The sequence below is a fragment of the Terrapene carolina genome, unplaced genomic scaffold (genome assembly GCF_002925995.2).
Source record: "Terrapene carolina triunguis isolate 2854851 unplaced genomic scaffold, T_m_triunguis-2.0 Scaffold58, whole genome shotgun sequence".
Lineage (NCBI taxonomy): Eukaryota > Metazoa > Chordata > Testudines > Emydidae > Terrapene > Terrapene triunguis.
The window spans coordinates 24,870,649-24,892,690 of record NW_020664409.1 but is presented as its reverse complement, the minus strand read 5'-3'; the positions used below and the strand labels follow the sequence as shown (position 1 = coordinate 24,892,690).

Here is a 22,042-nt window from a genome sequence, read left to right as displayed (position 1 = left end):
GCAATCCACTTCTTAATGTTAACTGGTAATAGCAACTCACCCAGCACCCCTAAGATACACAAGCTTGGAGAAGAAAAGATAGCAACACAAAGTTTTTGAGAGAGAGTATAGAGGATGTGTGAAACGTTGGCATGTGGCTGTTTGCATCTTCACTTCCTGCCTGGAACCCTGCCTTTTGTCCATCTTCCCAGCATTCATTTAGGCTATGATGATGAACTGAGCCAAATAAGCCTCTTTTAGGGAACTTTTCCCTTTCTCAAATAATACAAAAGCCTACTATTTATGAGAGGAATCCCACCTATTCTATCTGGGCCTGCATGGGTTATAAACAGGTTTGAAACTGTAAATGTCCTGTATTACACAGGTTTTATGGCTGATCTGATTCCCCATCCAGGAAGAATGGATGGGGAATCACTTCCCCACTTCCACTGTGGTCTGTGATTCTTTGAATTCCTGCTCCAGATGATTTTTTAGCTCCTTAAGTTCTTGCTGCAGTTCATCATTGTTAGCAAGTTCCAAGTTGGCCAAAGCTTTCTTGGTCACCATTATTTCCTGGTCCAAGGTAGTTAGGTTGCTGGTCATCTCACTAATCCAGTTTACCAGTCCAAATAGAGGGTTTTGTGGTTGGGCTTCCAAATTTGCCTAGATGCTTTTTGGCTGCTGCCACAACAATAATTTTATCTCTGACTGCAGGTCAACTCTCAGTCACTTCCAGGAAATCTTCAGATATTTCTTTAATTCCTTTTGTGAAATCTCCACCTTTTGTTTAATTCTTGTTTTTGCTCTTGTTTTAATTCCATTTGGTCAACTTTGATTTCTATGAGCACCTCTCATTTGTTCCAGTTTACTTCAACCGGAATATTAGCTCACAATTTCCCTCCATAGGGACTTTATCCCACTACTGGCACCAGAGTTACCCCGTTAGCTCAAGCAGTTAGCCAATATTTGGGGCCTTGCTGAGTTCTTTCTATTAGGAGGAGAAATTGATTACACGAATCACTTATTTCTTTGGTGCAGTCTTGTTTATTTATAAAGAATGCACATGAAGTCCAGTTAGCCTGAAAGAAGAGTGATTAGTACACCTATCAGCTTTAACCAGTCTGCAATTGATGGCAGCCGTTAACACCCTCCAGAATAACAGTATTATAATGATGTGACTGTGACACTATACTTCAGTTAACAATTTAATAACACATGTAATCTTAATCCCTGTTTCCAATTACTATAAAACTTTGTCTAAAAATGTCTTTTGGATCAAAAATATCTCCTGCTTGGCATCAGCCTCCTAATGTGACATTTTTGACACTTTAAAAAAAAAACTTGCTTGTCTCTTTTGAAATTAGCTATATATAAAAACAAGAAAATCAAACCAGCCAACACCCAGCCATATCTGTGTGTATTGGTTCACAATAAATATGTTCTTATTCTGAAAACATAATAATAAAGCAGTTTAGAAAAAAATGTAAAGCCAATTTCCTAGTTAGTTCACCAGAAGAGTTTTATAGTATTTTCTCCTTGAATTGAAAGCACTGATATAACATTCAGTGGCCTAAACTCTGTGGTGCATCTCTATGTACTGTAAAGGAGTCACTGCAGGGTTGAATTCAGCCTAGTACATTTTCTCAGTTAAGCAGTTGGTTAAGATTTTAATTACTTTTAAGATGGAACACAGGCTCTCCATTTCCATGATCAGCCCTTCTGCACCTGTTGCAGGCTGAATTCATAGTCCTACTGAGGTCAATGGGACTACCCAAAGTGTATTAAGTTAAGAATATGTGTACATTTTTTGTAGAATTCTGGTCTTAGTTAGTGTCTATAATTCTGAACATCATTCTTACCAGTATTATGCACGGCATTGTAGGCTTAATTTTACAAACATTTTTCAAATTTGGTATTCACTAATTCCAGTCTGACCTGGTGCAACAGAACATCTTCTTCAATGTACTCCGTAATTCTGGACTTCGGAACGCATAAATCATAGGGTCTATGATGCCATTGCACAAGATGAGTGTAGCATTCACATGGAAAATAGACATGTAACAAGCACAGTAAGGGTTAAGTGGGCAAAACTTCATGAGGAGGATGTGAAGAAGAAAGGGTCCCCAACAGCAAAGGAAAACACCAAAGAAAATAGTTAATGTAATAGCTCCTTTCAAGTTAACTCTCTGGGGAACTGCACTGGTAGGCAGTGAAGCGATCTTTTTGGCATGAGTTCGTGCAAGCAGGAACATGTGGATATAGAGGCATAATATAAAAATTAACATAAAAGGAAACAGAATAGTGAAGGAAATGACTGTAGCTGTTTCATGGGAGAAGATGGTCATAGCAATGCCACTCCCCGCACAGAATGCCCAAATTACTGCCAGGATGATTAAAGCACGATTCAGTGTCATGATGTTATGATACTGTAATGCAAAAAATATAGTTATGTATCGGTCAGCTGCAATGGCTAACAAGCTGAAAACTGACCCCAGCAAAGACAGAACAAATAAAGAATCCATGACATCATCTATCTTGGTCTCCAAGTCTCCACGAGGTGTCAGATACCCCATTTTGCCTAAGATGATCAAGATGTTCTCCAAAGTTTTGTACAGACTGACCAACATATCTGAAACTGATAAACTACAGATAAACAAGTACATGGGCAAGTGGAGATTCTTATTCTTGATCACAGCTATAAGGACAAGTAGGTTCTCCAGTATTCCAGCAATGGCAATTGTGAAAAAGACTTCTTCTGGTACTACAACCTGGGTGCAGTCACTGTTCATGGAGAGATTGCTGATATTTTCAAATGAAGGAATGCGTGTCTGCCCTAGGAGTCTCATTATTTGAGAAGCACTATCAGGCCTCATTTCTTCTGCTTGTAGAAAAATATGTGATTACTCAGGCGTGACTTCACTGAGAAACCGACCTGTCATTCGGATAATCTTTTCTGTGGTGAAGCCTTTCTGGTTCTATCTTGAGCAATTGTAAGACTTAAGCGAGATGTATTCAGCCACCTATGATAAAATATATAGAAAAGTAAGTGAGAGGAAAATTAATACATCTCTGTGACAAAATTAGATATTTTGAAGTTCAACCTATGAATTTACTGTGATGGAATGAATGTTTTTCATCAGTAAACTGGTTTGGCTAAAGTAAGAGTTGTCCTAAGCATCAGCTCAAACCTCAAAGGAAAATGAAATGTTAACTCCTTTTTAGGCTGAATAAAGATAAGTATATTTCCCTTCTTATTTGGCCTCCTACATTTGCTGAAATCGATCCCAGACTCCCTGAATATCTGGCAATGTTTACTTGCCTAGCTGCTTACTTTGAATAATTTTGGTACTTCTCACAAGATTGACAATATTACATGAAACAAACTAGATAAATGCCAACTGAAGCTGATGTGTAGGGCAACAGCATATTTACCTTCACACTTGTTTTGAGGCAATGCGTGGGGAGGCATGTGGGGTCACATGCCCCTCACCCCCCAGATTTGCTGCCTGGCTTGTATTGAGCATGCTCACACAGACTGAGCATGCTCAGTAACAGTGCTGAAGCCAGCTGCCCTCACTCTGCCCCACTACTGTCAGCAGGCATGGGTCATCTCTGCTTGTTCATATATATAACATATGAAAACTTGTAAATATTTTTCATAGGTACATTAGAGATTATTTTGCTGGTGGAGCTGTCTGAGGCCACTTTTCAAGTAAATCAAAATGTTCTTCTGATTTGGCAAACATAACAGTAATTTAGGTTCAGATCCAAAGGAAATTCTTGAACAAATTTTACAGCCCAGCCCAAATACTGTACAATTTGTTCAAGAATTTCCTTTGGATCTCAACCTAAATTACTGTTATGTTTGCCAAATCAGAAGAACATTTCGAAAAGCTGAAAGCTTTGCTTCAGTGTACTTGATGCTCTTTTTTCATTATGACCTCAATCCAACCCCCAGTAAAGTCAACAGGAATCTTTCCATTGACTTTAAGGGGAATTGGATCAAGCTCTGTATGCTTTTAGCTAGGGTTACCAGATAGCAACTGTGAAAAAAACGGGACTGGGGGGGAGAGGAGGGGATAATAGGCGCCTAAATAGGCCCAAAAAACAGGACTGTCCCTTTAAAAATGGGACATCTGGTCACCCTACTTGTAGCTATTCATTTAGATGTAAATTGGTGGATTACTTTGTCCTTGGGACAATAGGACCTAGATCTTTCTGCCATTATTATGCCCCCAATTACAGAATACATTTACTGTTGCTATTCAGAATGCCCACTTTCGGTTCATAATTAAAACCAGCAGAAGAAAGATTTTTAAGCTATATAAATCTGGGATCACACCTCTTCATATGCCTAACCAACATAGCTATACGAACAGAAGTCTGTAGTGTAGATATAGCCTTAGTTTTAAGGGGGCACACATAAAAGCCTTGTTTATGCTATACTCTCCCTCCCACTGCAAACCTCCTGTTATTGACAACAGATGTCAGCAATAAGTGCAGCTGAATTTGTGCTTGATATGGTTTAGCCACAATATAGACAACTGTGTTCAGCCCCATTTCAGTAGCCAATGGCTTTGACCACAGTTCACCACCGTTCAATCACTGAGTTCTCTGCTGCTGAGATTGTTAGCAAAGTTGTAAGTTGTGGTCATGGCTTTTGATAGCCATCAGGAACTGGACTAACACCTCCAATTCACTTCACGTAGGTTTAAAAGAAAATGTTCAGGAGAATGCCCATGTTTATTTGAAAGGCTCTGCTGTGGAGTAAATGAGTTACATTATATGGCAGAAATGCACTGCACCTAACTGAAAATTCTCTATTATAAATAAAGCATGGTACTTCAGGAAGTAATTAATAATGAAAATGGGAGATTTAGCTTTGTCTGTAAATTGACAGGGATTTTTCCAGAGACAGGGCGGGTGAGGTAATATCTTTTATTGGACCAAACTTCTGTTGGTGAGAAAGACAAGCTTTCCATCTCTCTGAGCTACTGCCACAGGAAAGCTTTAGGATTTATAAAGCTAGCAGTCAATTTCAGAACAATTTTATTTTGATATTTGATTCATTTAATAAAAACAGATAAAACTGTAGTTCAATGGGATTTAGGCAAAGTACCTCCCACAGGGAAAAATGCATTTATTAAATCAATGTTTTTTCATATATGGTTTCATTACAAGATCTTTTTGTTCCCATACTCAGCAGATACCACTGAGCTTATTTCCCCTGACCTTCTAGTAAGTAAGGCATCATATTCACACAGATCAACGGCATATTAAAAAGTAGTGGATGCTGTTAAACCCTGGTCAGCAAGAACAAATTGTGTACATTCAATGGCTAGCAGCAGCTATTAATTTTAATAGAATTGGAGGGTGCCTTATAACAGTCAATAAAACATGGCTGTACAAGTGTTGCTTCACTGGAAATATGTTGAACTGAATATCTACAAGGTTAATTTGGGGAGTGGGAAAAATGCAAAAAAACCCACCAGAATTTCATATTTCTTCTTCTGAATACTTTTTTTCCAATTTTTTTCTTAATTAAAAATAATTGTAACCCAAACAATGACATGTGCTAGGGTTATGCCACTTACTGAACCTTAAATGATATCTGCTCAAACTGGTATGGGAACAGGCCTGTCTGCCATTGTTCTGAAGTTTTCTGTTGTTCTTTAGAGATTGTGGAGAAAAAAGCCCCTTGTAAAGCAGGTTCTCAAACTTTTCCTAGAGTGGACCGCATCTTAATGGAGCTAGTGTCTGATGGACCAAACTCTCCCCTCTAGTGAGCATCCCATGGACCACCATTACTACTTGCAATCACATAACTTCCTGATGTAAGTACAGTAATTGGTAACAGAAGGGCTTATGGTCTAAATAAACAAGACAGACACAGGCCAGGGGAAGGGCTATAACACACAAGCAGAGCAAACAATGTGATGGCAGCAAACCTCACATTAGTGCTGCAATTTTTTTGAGGGTGGGTTTACTTAGGAGTGGATCAGGTAATTGGAATGAAAAGGGAAGGGCAGGAAGTTGAAGGGGACAGGGCAAGGGAGAACAAGGTAAGAGGAGCAAGTGTGGAATGAAGCTGAGGTGACAAGACGGTGAGGGAGTGATAGAATCATAGATTATTAGGGTTGGAAGGGACCTCAGGAGATCATCTAGTCCAACCCCCTGCTCAAAGCAGGATCAATCCCCAACTAAATCCCCAAATGGCCCCCTCAAGGATTGAACTCACAACCCTGGGTTTAGCAGGCCAACGCTCAAACCACTGAGCTATCCCTCCCCCTGATGTGACAACAGGACAGAGAAATTCCAGTCAAAACTGTAGAAAGTTCCACGAATGTCCCAGCATCCCTGCTTTGGTTGCTTCTGTCTATGGGCTGGAGGGTCTGGCTGGCACCTCTTTGCAGTTTTTCCCCAAGGCCACATGGGGGGTTGGGGAAGGGAGGCACCACCTAGGTCCTAGTGCCCCCAAAGTATGTATGGGGCATCTCCCCTGCATAGTCCTGGGTCCAGGAGTGGTCCAGGCTGGGCCCTATATTACTTCTTGTCCCTCAGCCCCTGCTTTGGCTACTTCTACCCCTGGTGGCTAGAGTAGCTCCTCTCTGCAGTTTCCTCCCAAGCCGATATGAGGGTAGGATGGGGAGGCACCTCTGGGTCCTACTGCTCCCCTTTTTCAAACCACTTTGGTAGCTTAAGGCACATTTTCACTGTCAAAGGGGCATAAAGGAGCCTTTGCATAACTAAGAATCAGGTCCTAGGACTTGATCCTTTGAGGTGCTGATCACTCTGAACTCCTACTGGCCTCAATGGGAATTGAAGGCTCTCAGCACTACACAGGATTGAGCCCTTAAACATAATGCAGGGCTCCCTTTGTGTAAATCCCTGTAGATCTGGCCAGAAAATATAATTTTCTGTGCACTACAATTGCACTGAAGAGACGGTAGCACTTGGACGTTTCAGGAGCAAATCAGTTCTGCACTTGAGTTTTTATTGAATAGAGCTTTAGCTCATTAGACTGAAAAAAGAAAAAAGTTATAAATTGGCTCATTTTCCTTTTCTTCTACCTCCAGGTAAGATGTAGTTTCAGCTCTGATCTATAATGCATATAGTGATAAGCTCTTGAGACACATTGAATAAACAGTATTTCTTAAACTTTCATCACTTCTTAGCTTTCTTTGCCATATTTGAATCATTGATATAAAACCTTTGCACTCCAGCCTAGAGAGAGGGCAACTATAATTACTCTCTAAACCCTTGGCGGTACATGATACACTGAACACTGAATGGGTATTGATTTTTCTTGGGTTCTCTTGGACTGCACAAAATGACTACGATAAACTCATCAATAAGGCAGAAATGATGGATTTATATCAGGCTTGCAGATTTTGTTTATTTTAGAAAAAATGCCACCTATTAGGATAGAAAGGTGATAAGTTGCATTTTTAGAGATACAGTGGCATTAGCCTTGGTGGCATTCTAAACGATTAAGTATATCTCCTTGATCCAGAAACCACTGCCCCTGTAAAAGCTTTTGTCACTAGAGCAGGTTATGCATCTCCAGCATTTCAGTCCTGAAGCTACTCCATTTAATTCAGTGGCAAAACTCCCATTTTCTTTGATGGGAGCAGAATCAGGATCTTCATCATCAAGTCCCATTGGAAGTCTGTTCACTTTATTTTCTACCTCTAAAAATAGCCAGTAGTGGAATAATGACTCCATTCAGAGGTGGTTTTGCAAGCTGGGTTTGATTGGTTCCATGTAGCGCTGCTTAAAGCATACTTCAGACTTTTTGTAGATGACAGCCCAACTCCTATGTTTGAGATACATTACTGCGGCTAGGAGAAATACAATATTCACTGCTCCCTTTTATAATAAAAATATATTTTACAAAAATTATGGCAAATTACCTTTTCCCTTGTTTCCAGTTTTCCAATAGCATTTGATTATGTGCCATGCCAGTTAAAAGCACTGTTAAAGGGTTTTTTAAAGATATCAAGCAAGTGAGCAGAGGATTATCTAATGTATTTTCATTAGCATGTAACTAATTGCATTCTTGAAAGCATAGGGAAAAGGAACTGTAATATTCAGGCAAGTAGCAAGGATGTGAAATTCTCTGCACTGGTTCCCTAAAGCCTTGTCTTCTGTGTGGGTCAGGACTATGCTAGTCCTGGATGAACGTGAAACTGGGTGAGGAAGAGCACAAGGCATTTCTCCACTGCCTTGCACCTTGTATAGTCACTCACCCCTGTACACAGTGAGTACATATAGGGAAATTCATTGTAGTGCTTGTGCATGGAAAAAAGCGGGGCAGCCTTGCACCTCCTTTATTCAGTGGTTTTAGGGTCTTTCGCAGCTGTCCCCCAGCCCTGGCAGCAGGGCCGGCTCTAGGCACCAGCCAAACAAGCTGGTGCTTGGGGCGGCACATTTTTAGGGGTGGCATGGCCGGCGCCAGAATGCCGCCCCTAAAAATGTGCCGCGGGCCGCCCTAGCTCACCTCCGCTGCTGCCTGGGAGGGAGGGGGAGATCCCGAGCGGCCGCTGCTCCCCCTCCCTCCCAGGCTTGAGAGCGCCGCGGCCGCTTGGAGTCTCCCCCCTCCCTCCCAGGCTTGAGAGCCTGGGGGGAGGAGGCAGGGCTGGGGATTTGGGGAAGGGGCGGAGTTGAGGCGGGGCGGGGGGGGGCGGCCAAAATTCTTTTTGCCTTGGGCGGCAAAAATTCTAGAGCCGGCCCTGCCTGGCAGGCTAGGTCAGCCCTCAAAGCTGCCCCAATTTGCTTTCTGTGGCAGTGACCCTTGTGGAAAATGTTTATGAATTACTTCAGCCATTTTGGTTTCCACGGAATTACTCACAGTACTGTGTAATTTATATATTTCAGACATTTTATATGTGCCAACCTCTCTATGGCAGATGTTCATCTCTGTTGAACAGAGCACCATACAGACATTTTACTGACTACAGGTGACATGTTTAACAACAATAAGCTCCAGAAGTATTGGAAGAGTTTTTAGCTAAGAATCTGGACAAAATGAAGGACTTGCAAAGTATACAGCTAAAGAAAATATTAAAAAAAAAAAAGTACACATGCATCCACACAAACCCTGCTGCCTTCTTATCTTCATAGAATATCAACTTTGAAATATCCCAAGTAAACATATTCTGTTTCTTCAATAAAGTGAATAAACTCTGCCCAAAGAGACCCCAGTCTCCTAATTAGAAAGTTTATAAATGTTCAATGTACCATTGATTTTAGTCAGCAAACAATGAATAAATGCACTAAGGCAGCTAGACTCTCTAGGGCTGTGTGTGCAGAGGCACCTTGGATCCAGCCCCAAAACATCCCACAGCATCCCGGGGATCCCTTATCACATCACAGCCCAGGGCAGTTTTCTCTATATGACACTAGCAAGGCTATACCTAGAACATTACATACAGCTCTGGGCATTTCAATAGTTACTGAAAACTGCATGGGAATGAAGGAAGAGCAACAAAAATGATCAAGGACAGAGTATTACAGCAGCCATCGCTCCAGTTCCAAATATAGAGGGTAAAATAACTTCTCTATCCCTACTCAAGATTCCCCTGTTTATGCAACCCAGGATCGCATTAGCAATTTTGGCCAAAGAATCACACTAAGGGTATGTCTATACAGCAATGTAAGCCTAGGGCTAGTGGGACTTGAGTCAGCTGACCAGTATCAGGGAACCCTGAGCTTGAGCCTCTACACTGCATTTTAACCCTAGGTTAATGCTTTTCTGATCCATGCTCGAACCTAGGCTCTAGCATCCACACTGCAGTGCACAGACCCCAGTCAAGGTAACCCTATCCCAGAGTGTCTAGCACCCCCATCCCCATCTAATCTGGGAATTGGGCTCTCCACCTCTAGGCTGAGTCCCATGGCAGGAAGATGCCCATGTGTACCTGGTCTGAGGATAATGAGGACATCAGTCTCCAGGGCTGTCAAACTATTACAATTAAACTTTGCAATTCTTCATATTGAAAATGGGATGTTGAATGAAGGTGGTTTCGTTCGGTTGGTTTTTTATTTATTTTTTCTGTTTGTTTTGAAGTTTGACATAAAATGTAGGTTTCAGAGGAAAAACAGTATCCCCGGCGCCCGCCTGGCTGCTGCTGGCTGTGGAGCGGTGAAGTGCATTCCCAGGGCTTGGGGTGCAGTGTGCTCCAGCACCCCCCAGGGATCCCTTATCCCCGCCCCCATCCCATTCTGGGAGGCAGAGATAAAGGATCCCCGGGATGCTGTGGGATGTTTTGGGGCTGGCTCCCACTCACTGCCTTGATAGTGTGCACTGCCCAGGTGCCTCTGCACACATGGCCCTAGAAAGGGCGTGGGGGTGGGGAGGGCCTGGGAGCAAGAGATAGAGAGCAGATCAGGGACTAAGCAGCTGCCATGCAGGGAGAAGGAGCAGCAGAGCTCCCAGCTCAGCACGACCAGGGGAGGGTGGCACCCAACACTATAGCTGTTTGGTCCCGCTGCCCTCTGTCCCCTCTCTAGCCCCCCCCTCCTTGGGGCTGCGTATGCAGGGGCACCGTGGCAGCATACACTATCAGGGCAGCTAGTAGAAGCCAGCCCCAAAACCTCCTTGCAGCCTCCTGTGATGGCAGCTCCAGCTCTTCCTTGCTGCTGCACGGAGCTTGCCCGGAGCAGGGAGCAAAGCTGACGGGCAGGAGGTGGCTCCTAGCCACCAGGATGTTGAGATCCATGGCAGGCTGATAGGCCTATAATTACGTGGTCATCCCATTTACCCTTTAAAAAATTGGCACAAAATTAGCTCTCTTTTACTCTTTTGGAACTTCTCCAGTATTCCAAGACATTTAAAAGCAACATTAACAGTCCAGCGAACTCCTCACCCAGCTCTCTTAAAACTCTTGGATACAAGTTATATTTGTTAGCAAATATTACCCCATTTTCCCCTCCTTCTTGAAAATTAAATTCATTTGCATATTAACTATTCTCCCAGAATCGTAGGATATTAGCAAAGTGCATTTGAAGTCTAAGGCCCAGAGTGTTGGTTCTCAAGCTGATCTGTACTCAGGAATTTTTGTGTGATTGAATGTTGGTCTTTATCTAACTGTCCTCAGCATCTCTGGGTCTGTGGGAATATAGAGGTCTAGGAAAAAGACCCGTCAAACTAATATAGAGTATCAACAGAAGTATAGTATATACAAGATTGGGTGATTGATAAGGGGTGCCTATGATTTAAGTATGTTCTATGACTGATAAGAATTGCTTGTTATTGCAGATGTTTTCTGTAATGGATGAAATAAGGATCCATTGAAAGATGTTTAACTCAGTAAGAACTGCCTGCTGTCACACCTGTTAATAAGAAGATTGGATTAGAATTCCCTTTAGTGTGTCGCTCACATAACCTAAAAATAGCATAAAAGAAACTCCATAAATAGGGAAAATTAAAGTGTCAAAAACAGAACACGTAGTAAAATTAAATGAAGGGAAAGGATTTTTCCCACCAAAAAGGAAGTTTCTTTGTCTCACACCTTATAAAGGAAAGAGGGTTGGACAGTTAGGTTGGGAATGAACACTGTCAGCATTCCATCAGGTACCGAAGAAGGGACTAAACTACCTTCTCTTCATACAAGGCCTGTCTTCTTTCTGTTTGGTCCTGTACTAATCTGAGTGTCAAATAACTGGCTCAAATGGAATTATTTAATTAAAGATTAACAATCTTGAATCATTAACAATTTCAAGCATGCAATATACTAATTTTAAAATGTCTAACTTTAATAGCTGCTTTTCAACATCCTCTTGAGATACTAGTGGAATGGAAAGTATTATCATATGATATGACTACAACATGTTCCCCCTCCCCCTTCAAATACAGAACAGAAATATATGTTGAACACTTCTGCCTTTTCTGGATTATTATTGATAATTCTACCACTTCCATCTAGTAATGGACCAATAAACTTGTCATGATTCTTTTTGTTCTATTATATTAAAAAAAAACCCAAACCCTCTTGACTGTCCTTAACTCTGCTGGCCACAGATTCCTCTTTGTGCCCCTTTACTTCCGTTATCAATTTTCTACAATCCCTAATGTCTGATTTATATTCATTACTATCAACTTTCCCTTCTCCTATTTGTTTTATATACTTTTTAAAAAAATAGTTGCCTTCACTTCCTCTGTAACCCAGATCAGTTTTTTAATCCGTATTGCCTTCTTTCTTGACTATTGCTTTTTGGACATCTAGTAAGGTATTTTTCAATGATTCCCAATTATCAGTGACATTTTTCTGATTAAATTCTTCTACCCAGCTAATTTAGCTGAGTTTCTTTCAGCCTTTTGAATTTGGCCCTAATAAAGCACCCAATATTTATATATTACTGGTCTGGACTTCATTGTGCTTGAGCACTATAATTCTGATGATCACTTGTACCTAAGCTACCATAATTTTTAGTTCTGTGGTTAGACCTTGTCCTAATAGATGAAGAGGAACTAAAGAATTCCCCTGTGTTGGCTGCAACACTTTGAGTTAGGAAGTTTGTCACTTATAATGTTTAGAAATTCCAAGGATGTTTTAATACTGGCAGCATGAGACCTCCAGCATGTGTCACTCAAGTCATAGAGGGAAAGGAATTCTTTAGGGTGTTTCCAAAGGAGATAATGAAGAGTAGTAATCTGACAGTGAGAAAAATAAGATTTAGTTCTGAAAGAACAAAACAAAGACAACCCCAAACCTCAACCCTCAGGAAACATTTCCTAGTTGTAGAGCACCCTCCTAAGCAAAATGATGAGGTGCCCTTCTCTCCAGTCATGTACAGTTAAATTGGACTCTTGAGAATATATAATTTCTCAACTCTAATTTCTGTGATTCTGTAATATCCTGTAAAATGCATAGGGCAAAAGTTGGCTTAAGGTGCTTGATTTTTAGTGAGTCATAAGCACAAACTGTTTACAAAGTCATCACCCCCTGTGTATGCACAAACTCATACTCAAATCTAGGGGTATGAGCAATCCATGAGCGATGAGCAATTTACTATGACAAACATTTGAACTATGGATTGTGAAAGTCTGACAGCACTACTGACTGGATGATTTTTTTCTGTATATGAAATCTGCACTCTGAAGGACATTTCTCTTCCAGGGCCAAAGATTGACTAGTTCAGAGACCAGTAGTAGGTATTTTAGAGCAATACGTTTTCCAACAATCACATTAAGTGAGGTTGCCTGAAACAAGGGAGTAACATGGAGTTTTCCTCTGATCATTCCATTGATGGGGGTGAGGTGAAGTTCCCTCCAATCCCTATGAGAAAATGAGCAGGGTTTTGATTCCCAGACTCTGAGGATCTCTCCCCCCCCCCATATCCTTGCAGGTCAAGGATACAGGGTGATGGGAGTCTTTAGGAATACTGGGTCAGATTCTTTATGGCTTAAATCACCATAGTTCCATTGACTTCGGGATCAGCTTGATCAATAGAGCTGTCAATATTCACTAGCAGAGGCTTGGACCCATTATCTATGAGGACACTCATTAATTCTCTGTGAGAACTGAAAGTGACTTGCAGGATCCTGCAAAAAACCCTGATTCATTTTCAATTAGAAACTCATGAGGTAAAAGTCTTAACACTTTCCCCACAGCTGCTGCTACTGCCTTCTTAGTGAGTGACATATTAATGAATTTATTACCAATCAATTGTATTTTGTATAAACAACCTTATTGTGATGAGAATCCTGCAATCCAAGTTACAATTACTGTGTAATGATGCCCTAAGATTTGGAGCCACATCCTTACTTGGTGTAAATCAATGTCCCTCCACTAAAGTCAACTTGTTGCCATCTGTACCAATTTACATGAGCTAAGTATCAGGACCTTTATTAAAACTGCAACAAAGTGAATCTTATTTGTAACTGTTCAAGCATCAGTTATTGTCTTCCAGACATTACAGTCTGCTTCTTTCTTACCTATCTACAGAATACATGAATTTAAAGACAGATAAATGTAACTTTTCCAAGGAATAAAAAATAATGGTGAATTTGAGTCCAAGACAAATAGTCCTCTGGATTAATTGTAAAAAAACAAAACAAAAACAAAAACAAAAAACCCACTAATCAAAAAGGCCTTCAAGTAACATCTCTGTCTGAGGACACTGTTCTATTTTTATTCCTTCCAGCAATGCTGCTGGCATAAACCTGTTATAAACAAGCATCAAGGAAATCTGTTGTACAGAAAGATATTAACCATTCTTTGGTAGGAGAATTCAGATGCAGAAAATTTCCTTCCAGTTTGTTGCCCTAGGAATGCTGCTCTCCTGCTCTCTAATTTTTAGGGACTATCAACATTATTCTAACATTTAACTAAAAGATGCAAGTAAATCAATAGTTAAAATAAGTGAAACAATTAAAATAATGTCTTGAACTACTTAAGGGGTTTTTCTCTGACTAAAGAGGAAAAAAATCTTATACTGTATTTGGAGAAGAAAAAGATTTGATTTCAATGTTACAGGAATCCTATCTTGAGTAACTTGAATATGTGAAATCTAAATCATTATGAAATTAGAATATTAAGAGACTAATTGGATGTATAAATGGAAAACAAAACCCAAATAAATCAGATTCATGCTAGCAGACAAGAGTAGCAAAAAAAGGAGTTTTCCAGCTGAAGGAGGAGCATCTAAGTGACCCTTGGAGTGAGTTAGTTGTCTCCTCGTTGCTTGCCATGTGCCTGTTGTGTGGTCTGTTTTGGGGGAGGGGAGGCTGTGTGCTGAGCCTAGTGCCTGCTAGGCAAAACTGAGACGCTTCCTAACAAGGCTCTAGTTTGCTGTCCTTTGATCCCTAATCCTTGACAAGGGGGCAGGGCTAACTCAGGGAGAACAGGGGTTTAAAAAGCCACCTCCTAAGAAAGGAGAGAACTAGCAAACAGGAACAGCAAACAGGGAATTTTGTGAGGTAGAGGGAGAGCCAGATACACCTAACAAACATTCTCTAAACTTAGGCCTGTAACAACCCCCACCCCCCACCCCAAACCTCCAAACCAAAAACACCTGCAGGAGTAAAAATATTGCAGGCAGAAGTCCAGAGTGGGGACGATCCAGTTGATTGCACTGGGTGCAGCATGTATGATTGCATGATTGTGGATAGAGGGTGTATGTTTGTATGTGGTACAATCAACTCATGGCCTTCAGAGATCAAGTACTTGCTCTTGAGACAAGAGTGGCTGAACTGAAAGAGCTAAGGGAAACAGGGAGGTACATAAACAAGCCTTTTGGGGACAGAGTAGAGTGGTTCCACCCTGAGTCAGACAGCCTGTTTTATTGTGGAGGAGGAAAGTCTTGGAGAAGGAGAACATCAAGCTGGACCAGAGGGAAATGATCCCATAGTTGGGACCCTCCTTCCAGATGATGTGATAGTATCCTCCCATACTAAAGGATACCCTTCTGGGGGAGGGGACCCTTGTTATTAAGAAGAGACAAGTAATAGTAATGGTGGGATTTGTTTAAAACTCTAGATAGTTGGGTTTATGATGACTGGGAGGACCGCATGGTGAATTGCCTGCCAGGTGCAAAGGTTGTGGTCCTCTTGAGACATCTAGGTAGACTTATGTGCAATGCTGGGAAGGAGTCTGTGGTCATGGTATATGTAGTATCAATGACATAGGGAAAGGTAAGAGAGGTCCTGAAGTCCAAAATTGAAGCTGCTGGATAAGAGATTAAAGTCCAGGACCTCCACAGTAGCATTCTCTGAAAAGCTTCCAGTTCCATGAGCAGGGCCAGGCAGTTAGGTAGAACTGTAGGGTCTGAATGCATGGATAAGACTACTGTGTTGGAGGAGGGATTTAGGTTTATTAGGAACTGGGGAACCTTTTGGGAAAGGTGGAGCCTGTACAGGAAGAATGGGTTCCACCTAAGCCAAAATGGAACCAAAAAGGTCATAGAGGAATTCTTAAACTAAGAATTGGGGGGGGGAGGGGAAAGCACATGGTTCAGACAGACACCGTTTAATGAAGGATTTATTAAAGGGGATAGTCAATATCCGACCAAAGAGGAGGACAGGAGCAGATAAAATGCTGATAGGAACTGAAGAGAAACAGTTGCACACAAGAGTCCCATTCAATTACATCACATGAAGGCAGACAACAAAATATTGACAAGTTTTATAAGCTTAGAAGCTTTATAAGTGTGTATACAAATGCTAGAAGTCTAATTACTAAGATGGGTGAACTAGAGTGCTTGGTATTAAATGAGTATATTAAGCACCACAGAAACTTGATGACAGTCAATGAGACACAGTAATACCAGGGTACAAAATATATAGGAATGACAGCATAGGTCATGCTGGTGGGGGAGTGGCACTATATATGAGAGAGCATGGAGTCAAATATAGTAAAAATCTAAAATGAATCAAAGTGTATCATAGAATCTGTAGGCATAAGATTCTATGCTTGAATAATAAAGAGCATAGCAGTAGCAATATATTACTGAACACCTGACCAGGATGTTGATGGTGATTGTGAAATGCTCAGGGGGATTATAAGCTACAAAAAGCAGAAATCCCTCATTATTATTGGGTCTTCCACTATCTCATATTGACTGGGTACATGTCACCTCAGGACAGGATGCAGAGGTAAAATTTCTAGACACCATTAATAATTACTTCTTGGAGCAGCTAGTCCTGGGACCCACAAGGGGAGAAACAATTCTTGATTTAGTCCTAAGTGGAGCCCAAGATTTGGTCAAAGAGGTGACTACAACTCAGTAATAGTGACCATAATGTAATTAATTTTAAATGTCCGGGGAGGGGGAATACCAAAAGAAACCCATCCCAATAGCACTTAACTTCACAAAGGTAACTACACAGGAGCGAGGAAGCAAGTTAAGTAGAAGTTAAAAAACTTTAAGACTTTAAAAATGGGAAGGGAAATCCTACTTAGGAAAATAGGGAGCATGGGGGAACTCCGGCAAGTCTAGTATAAAAATATAATTAGGCAGGCCAAAAAAGAATTTGAAGAGCAACTGGCAAAAGACACAAAAAACCTAACTTTTCAAAATTATATCAGAAGCAGGAAGCTTTCCAAAACAATCAATGGGGCCTCTTGACAGTTGAGGTGCTAAAGGAGCATACAAAGATGACCAGGCTGTTGTGGAGATGCTAAATGAATCCTTCGCATTGGTATTCCCTGCAGAGGATATGGGAGAGAGCCCCATACCTGAGCCATTCTTTTTAGGTGACAAATCTGAGGAACTGTCCCAAATTGAGATGTCAGTAGGAGGTGGTTTTGGAACAAATTGATTATTGTTTAAATTATAAGTCAGCAGGGCCAGATGGTATTCACCCAAGAGTTTTGAAGGAACACAAATATGAAATTGTAGAACTGCGGTATGTAACCTATCACTTAAATTAGACATTTCCAGATGACTGGAGGATAGCATAGGTAATCCAATTATTTTTTAAAAGGCTCTAAAGGCAATCCTGGCAATTATGGGTCAGTAAACCTAACTTCAGTGCCAGGCCAGTTGGTTGAAATGCTAATAAAGAACAGAATCAGATATATAGAGGAACACAATATGTTGGGGAAGGGTCAACACTCCTTTTGTAAAGGGAAATAATGCCTCACCTATCTACTAGAATTCTTTGAGGATGCCAACAAGCAGGTGGACAAGGGTTATCCACTGGCTTAGTTTGGCTTTCAGAAAGCCTTTGACAAGGTTCCTCTCCAAAGACTCTTAAGCAAGCTAAGCGATTATGAGTTAAGAGGGAAAGTCCTCTCAGGCATCAATAATGGGTTAAAAGACAAAACAAAAGGTAGGAATAAAATGGTTAGTTTTCACAGTGACAGTACTTCTTATTGGTTTCCTTAGTTTCAATCAGACCAAGTAAGGAAATACTCAGCATGAGTAAGGGTGGCAGAATCTGGCTATTCTAAGTTACAAGTAATTCTGCTTTGTCCATCAGATTGTCTACCTGATATATAGGAGATAAGATTTTTTTCTCCTTTAATCATTGTGCTTCAGTGAGAACAATTGCTTTACAAGATTATCTGCTGTACGTGGTGTTAGGAAAAAGGTGAGGATATAGATCTAGACCGGGGGTCGGGAACCTTTCAGAAGTGGTGTGCCAAGTCTTCATTTATTCACTCTGATTTAAGATTTTGCGTGCCAGTAATACATTTTAACGTTTTTAGAAGGTCTCTTTCTATAAGCCTATAATATATAACTAAACTATAGTTGTATGTAAAGTAAATAAGGTTTTTAAAATGTTTAAGAAGCTTCATTTAAAATTAAATTAAAAAGCAGAGCCCCCCGGACCGGTGGCCAGGACCCAGGCAGTGTGAGTGCCACTGAAAATCAGCTCGTGTGCCGCCTCTGGCACGCGTGCCATAGGTTGCCTACCCCGATCGAGACATTTCTGACTGGATTAAACTATCTCCTTAATGTGTATCTTCTATAATTTTGATATTCACCCCAATGCAGAGGGTCCTCACTGGACCCTGTGTACCATGTAAATCCCACTTAAGCCATTAATTTGGATCTTAAATGGGAGTTAAGTGATGCACAGGGCCTTGTGCAGGCTCTTCGGATCGGAGTGAATTAAGATTTAAAAGCTTTCCCCATTTTATTATCACTATGAAAGACATACATGCACTGACATTTATTTATTAATTTTTTTTATAGGATAAAAATTGTCATTAGTCAAACACATGCCACTGAATATTTTCTACAGTCCTTTAGCACTAACAACTCCCTATTGGCAAGAGGAATCCCTTAGAGGAAATTATGATTCCCTTAACATATCTTAACTGGTGGAAACCATTTTAAGTCTTATTGTTCTGCATTGGTCAGGGCCGGCTCCAGGGTTTTTGCCGCCCCAAGCAGCGCAAAAAAACAAAAACAAAAAACCCCCCCGCGATTGCGATCTGCTGTGGCAATTCGGCGGGAGGTCCTTCGCTCCGAGCGGGAGTGAGGGACCGTCCACCGAATTGCCGCCGAATAGCTGGACGTGCCGCCCCTCTCCCGAGTGGCCGCCCCAAGCACCTGCTTGGCAAGCTGGTGCCTGGAGCCGGCCCTGGCATTGGTAGAGACATTTACACCTCCGTGCAGTAAAAATCCAAAAACATTAAAAAATGGGACCAGATTGACACTTCTCATGGGAAAACCTGTGGGAAGGGATAGGGAGAAGGAGAGAAGTTCTGCAGGGTGACTCTGTCTGGGGGTGAAGAGTAAAAAAGAAAAGAGCAGAGGGTTCAGCTCCAACCCCTGCCATAAAAATCTGCATAGATCTTGGAGCAGTAGCTAGAGAAATCTGTGTGAAGGACCCGTGCCTTTCTGAGTCTTCCTGCTTGCCTGTCAGAACATCTTGAGCGGATCCAGTTTTGACAGTGTGTGCCCTATGGGCAGAGGTACCTGAAGTCCCTGTGAAGGAAGTATTCCAGAGCATCAGGAGAGGTCTGCTCAGATGCTCTGAAGGTCCATGCACTCCCTGCTGCTTCCAGCCTGCCTCCTTCCCATATAAAGATCCTGGACCACATTGAGAGCCCAGGGAAGGGGAAGTGACCAGTACTCTCATTTCTGCACAGGCAAGCACAGATCTTTGTTAGGAAGATCTACTTCACATGTGGATGTGGTAGATTAACTGAGGATTTCTAATTCTGGTTGAAAGATAAATGGAGATGGGTGAACAAGTGTTTTAGCCCCATACACTACAATAGAGGATTAAATAATCCCATTTACTTTGCACCAAATCCTTAGAAGAGAATAATTGTGAGATGAGAAATTTCATGGATTATTAAAAATTCAGAACTTTCATTCCACAACTCATATTACATCTCTCGCTCTGTTTTCCAGACTGACTTTTCAGTGTATAAGATAGTTGTAGTAAACTCCACTTACCTTGGTCCAGAGACAACTTTCGAGTCAGTGTGAGGGGATTGCCAGGAGCAAGATTACTTATTAAAGAACTGAAATCAACACAGCCCTTGCGCAAGGAAGAAACTGGAACATCTAATCAGAGAAAAGGACAGCTGTCTTGTTATCACAACCTTGAGCTAGGGTCATTTTAAGACAAGTCATCCACTTTCTGAAAAAAGTTTTTTTTTTTTTTAACACTCAGACTAAGAGGAAACACTCTAAAATGAAGCAGCCAGACTAGACTGTTCCCAGTCTTTCTGAAAGAGATACATTTAGTGGAACAAATAACAGGAATCTACAGCAGGCTATGTTGTTTATTACAAATAGTATTTCAAGTTTCTAGTAAATTCCTGTGCTGTTGTAGGCAGGGCCATCCCTGGGGGGGGATGTGGGGCCTGGGACACAGGCTCTGAGGCTAGGTCTACACTACCCACCTGAATCGGCGGGTAGAAATCGATCTCTCGGGGATCGAATTATCGCGTCTCGTCGGGACGCGACAATCGATCCCCGAATCGACGCTCTTACTCCACCAGCGGAGGTGGGAGTAAGCGCCGTCGACTGGGAGCCGCGGAGGTCGATTTTGCCGCTGTCCTCACAAGGGGGTAAGTCGGCTCCGATACGTCGAATTCAGCTACGCTATTCGCGTAGCTGAATTTGCGTATCTTAAATCGATCCCCCCCTGTAGTGAAGACCTGCCCTTAGTTTCTATCTTCTGGGAGGGTGCGGTCCCGGGACATAGGCTCCAAGTTTCTATCTGTTGGAGGGGTGCTCCCTCTCAGCTCCGCCCAGGCCCTGCCTCCACTCCACCCCTTCTCCCAAGGCCCCACCCTGCCTCTTCCCCACCCAGTTCCACCCCCTCACTCCTCTCCCATCGCCCCCAGCGCCTCCAGATGAAGCAAAACAGCTGATCAGCTGTAGGCACTGGGAGAGAGGGAGAGGCATTGATTGGCTGGGGGGGAGGGGGATGTTGGTAGGGGGGCTCCTCCTCATACCCCCCTGCCCACCCACCTCCTGCCTCACCTCCCTACCCGCCTCCTCATGAAGCTCAGGAGCCCCCAAAGCGCGGGGCCCAGGCAGTGGCCCCGATTTGCCGTACCATAGGGATGGCTCTGGTTGCAGGACATATACTTTCAGCTCCTACGGAACATCCAGATGATATTCAGGTCAGGGGGAAAAAATGTAGTGCTTGTTAAAGACAGTTCAGAAAGAGGCAGGAGTCCTGAAGTCAGCTGCTGAAGCACTTTTGTGGGGATGAGTTCAGGGGCAGTTTTTGTCTAAGGAAAGACTTCAGGGTTAGACTGATAAATTGAGGGGTTTGGGGATATTAGGGCCTGGAAATAGTTTTACACTCCAAACTGACACGATTTAAATGAGCAAATACAATTGTATTCAGAAAACAAACAAAAATAAAACAAAATAAAAAAACAGTTTCTCAAAGGACAAATGGAGCCTGAGGATGAAATTCTCCCACGTGCCAAGGGATAGCACAAAACCCCACTTCATCCCTATTTTGACATCTTAAGTGGTGCACAGGTGTTGCGTTAGTTCTCTGCAAAGGTGTAGGATTTCATGCTCAGCAACTTGCAGGCGTAGGCCTCCATGGTACTAATGACTTTAATCAAAACTCCAGTCTTGCCTAATTACAGCCCTTCTTGAGGGTCAGAGTTTCTTTTTATTTTAACTAAATTAACAGAGTTCCCAAAAGAAAACACAAAAGGAATAGTCTATCCCTCTTAAACTGGGCATAGACCCATCTCCCTGAGGTACTATCCCTTCTTTGGGGACCACTGCAGGAGACCATCTCTCCCTGCAGCTTCCCTCTGTGGTCCCTTTCTAGCTCTGCCCTCTCTTTGGCCACTTATAGCTCAGGAGCAGCCTCATCCCCTTAATTGGCTCAACCCAAAGTAGTTGATTCAACCTAGGTATGGCTCATTCTGTAATTAGGGCTGGCTTAGCCACCCTGTTACATATCTCCTGCCTCAGAGCCTTGCCTAATCGGAGGCAGGTTTTCTAATTCAGGCTTCATTTTTGCCCTCTGCCCTTAGCAGCCTGTTTCTCCAACTGTAAAATCTCCAGCTCTTTCAGCTGGCTGATCTCAGTACAATTGCTTTTTCTCCTGGAGTACTCTCTGCCCATCAAACATCTGGAGAAAAATTTCTTTTTTCCTCTAGCATTTCCACATAGA

At 42.0% G+C, this 22,042-nt stretch overlaps 1 protein-coding gene across 1 annotated transcript; it reads right to left on the bottom strand.

Moving 5' to 3' along the window:
• Positions 1 to 1,898: 1,898 nt before the first annotated feature.
• On the bottom strand, positions 1,899 to 2,825 carry MC2R (melanocortin 2 receptor). Its single transcript, XM_024204255.2, has one exon. It carries the CDS (start codon positions 2,823 to 2,825, stop codon positions 1,899 to 1,901), a length of 927 nt encoding a protein of 308 aa, XP_024060023.2.
• Between the last annotated feature and the right edge of the window lie 19,217 nt (positions 2,826 to 22,042).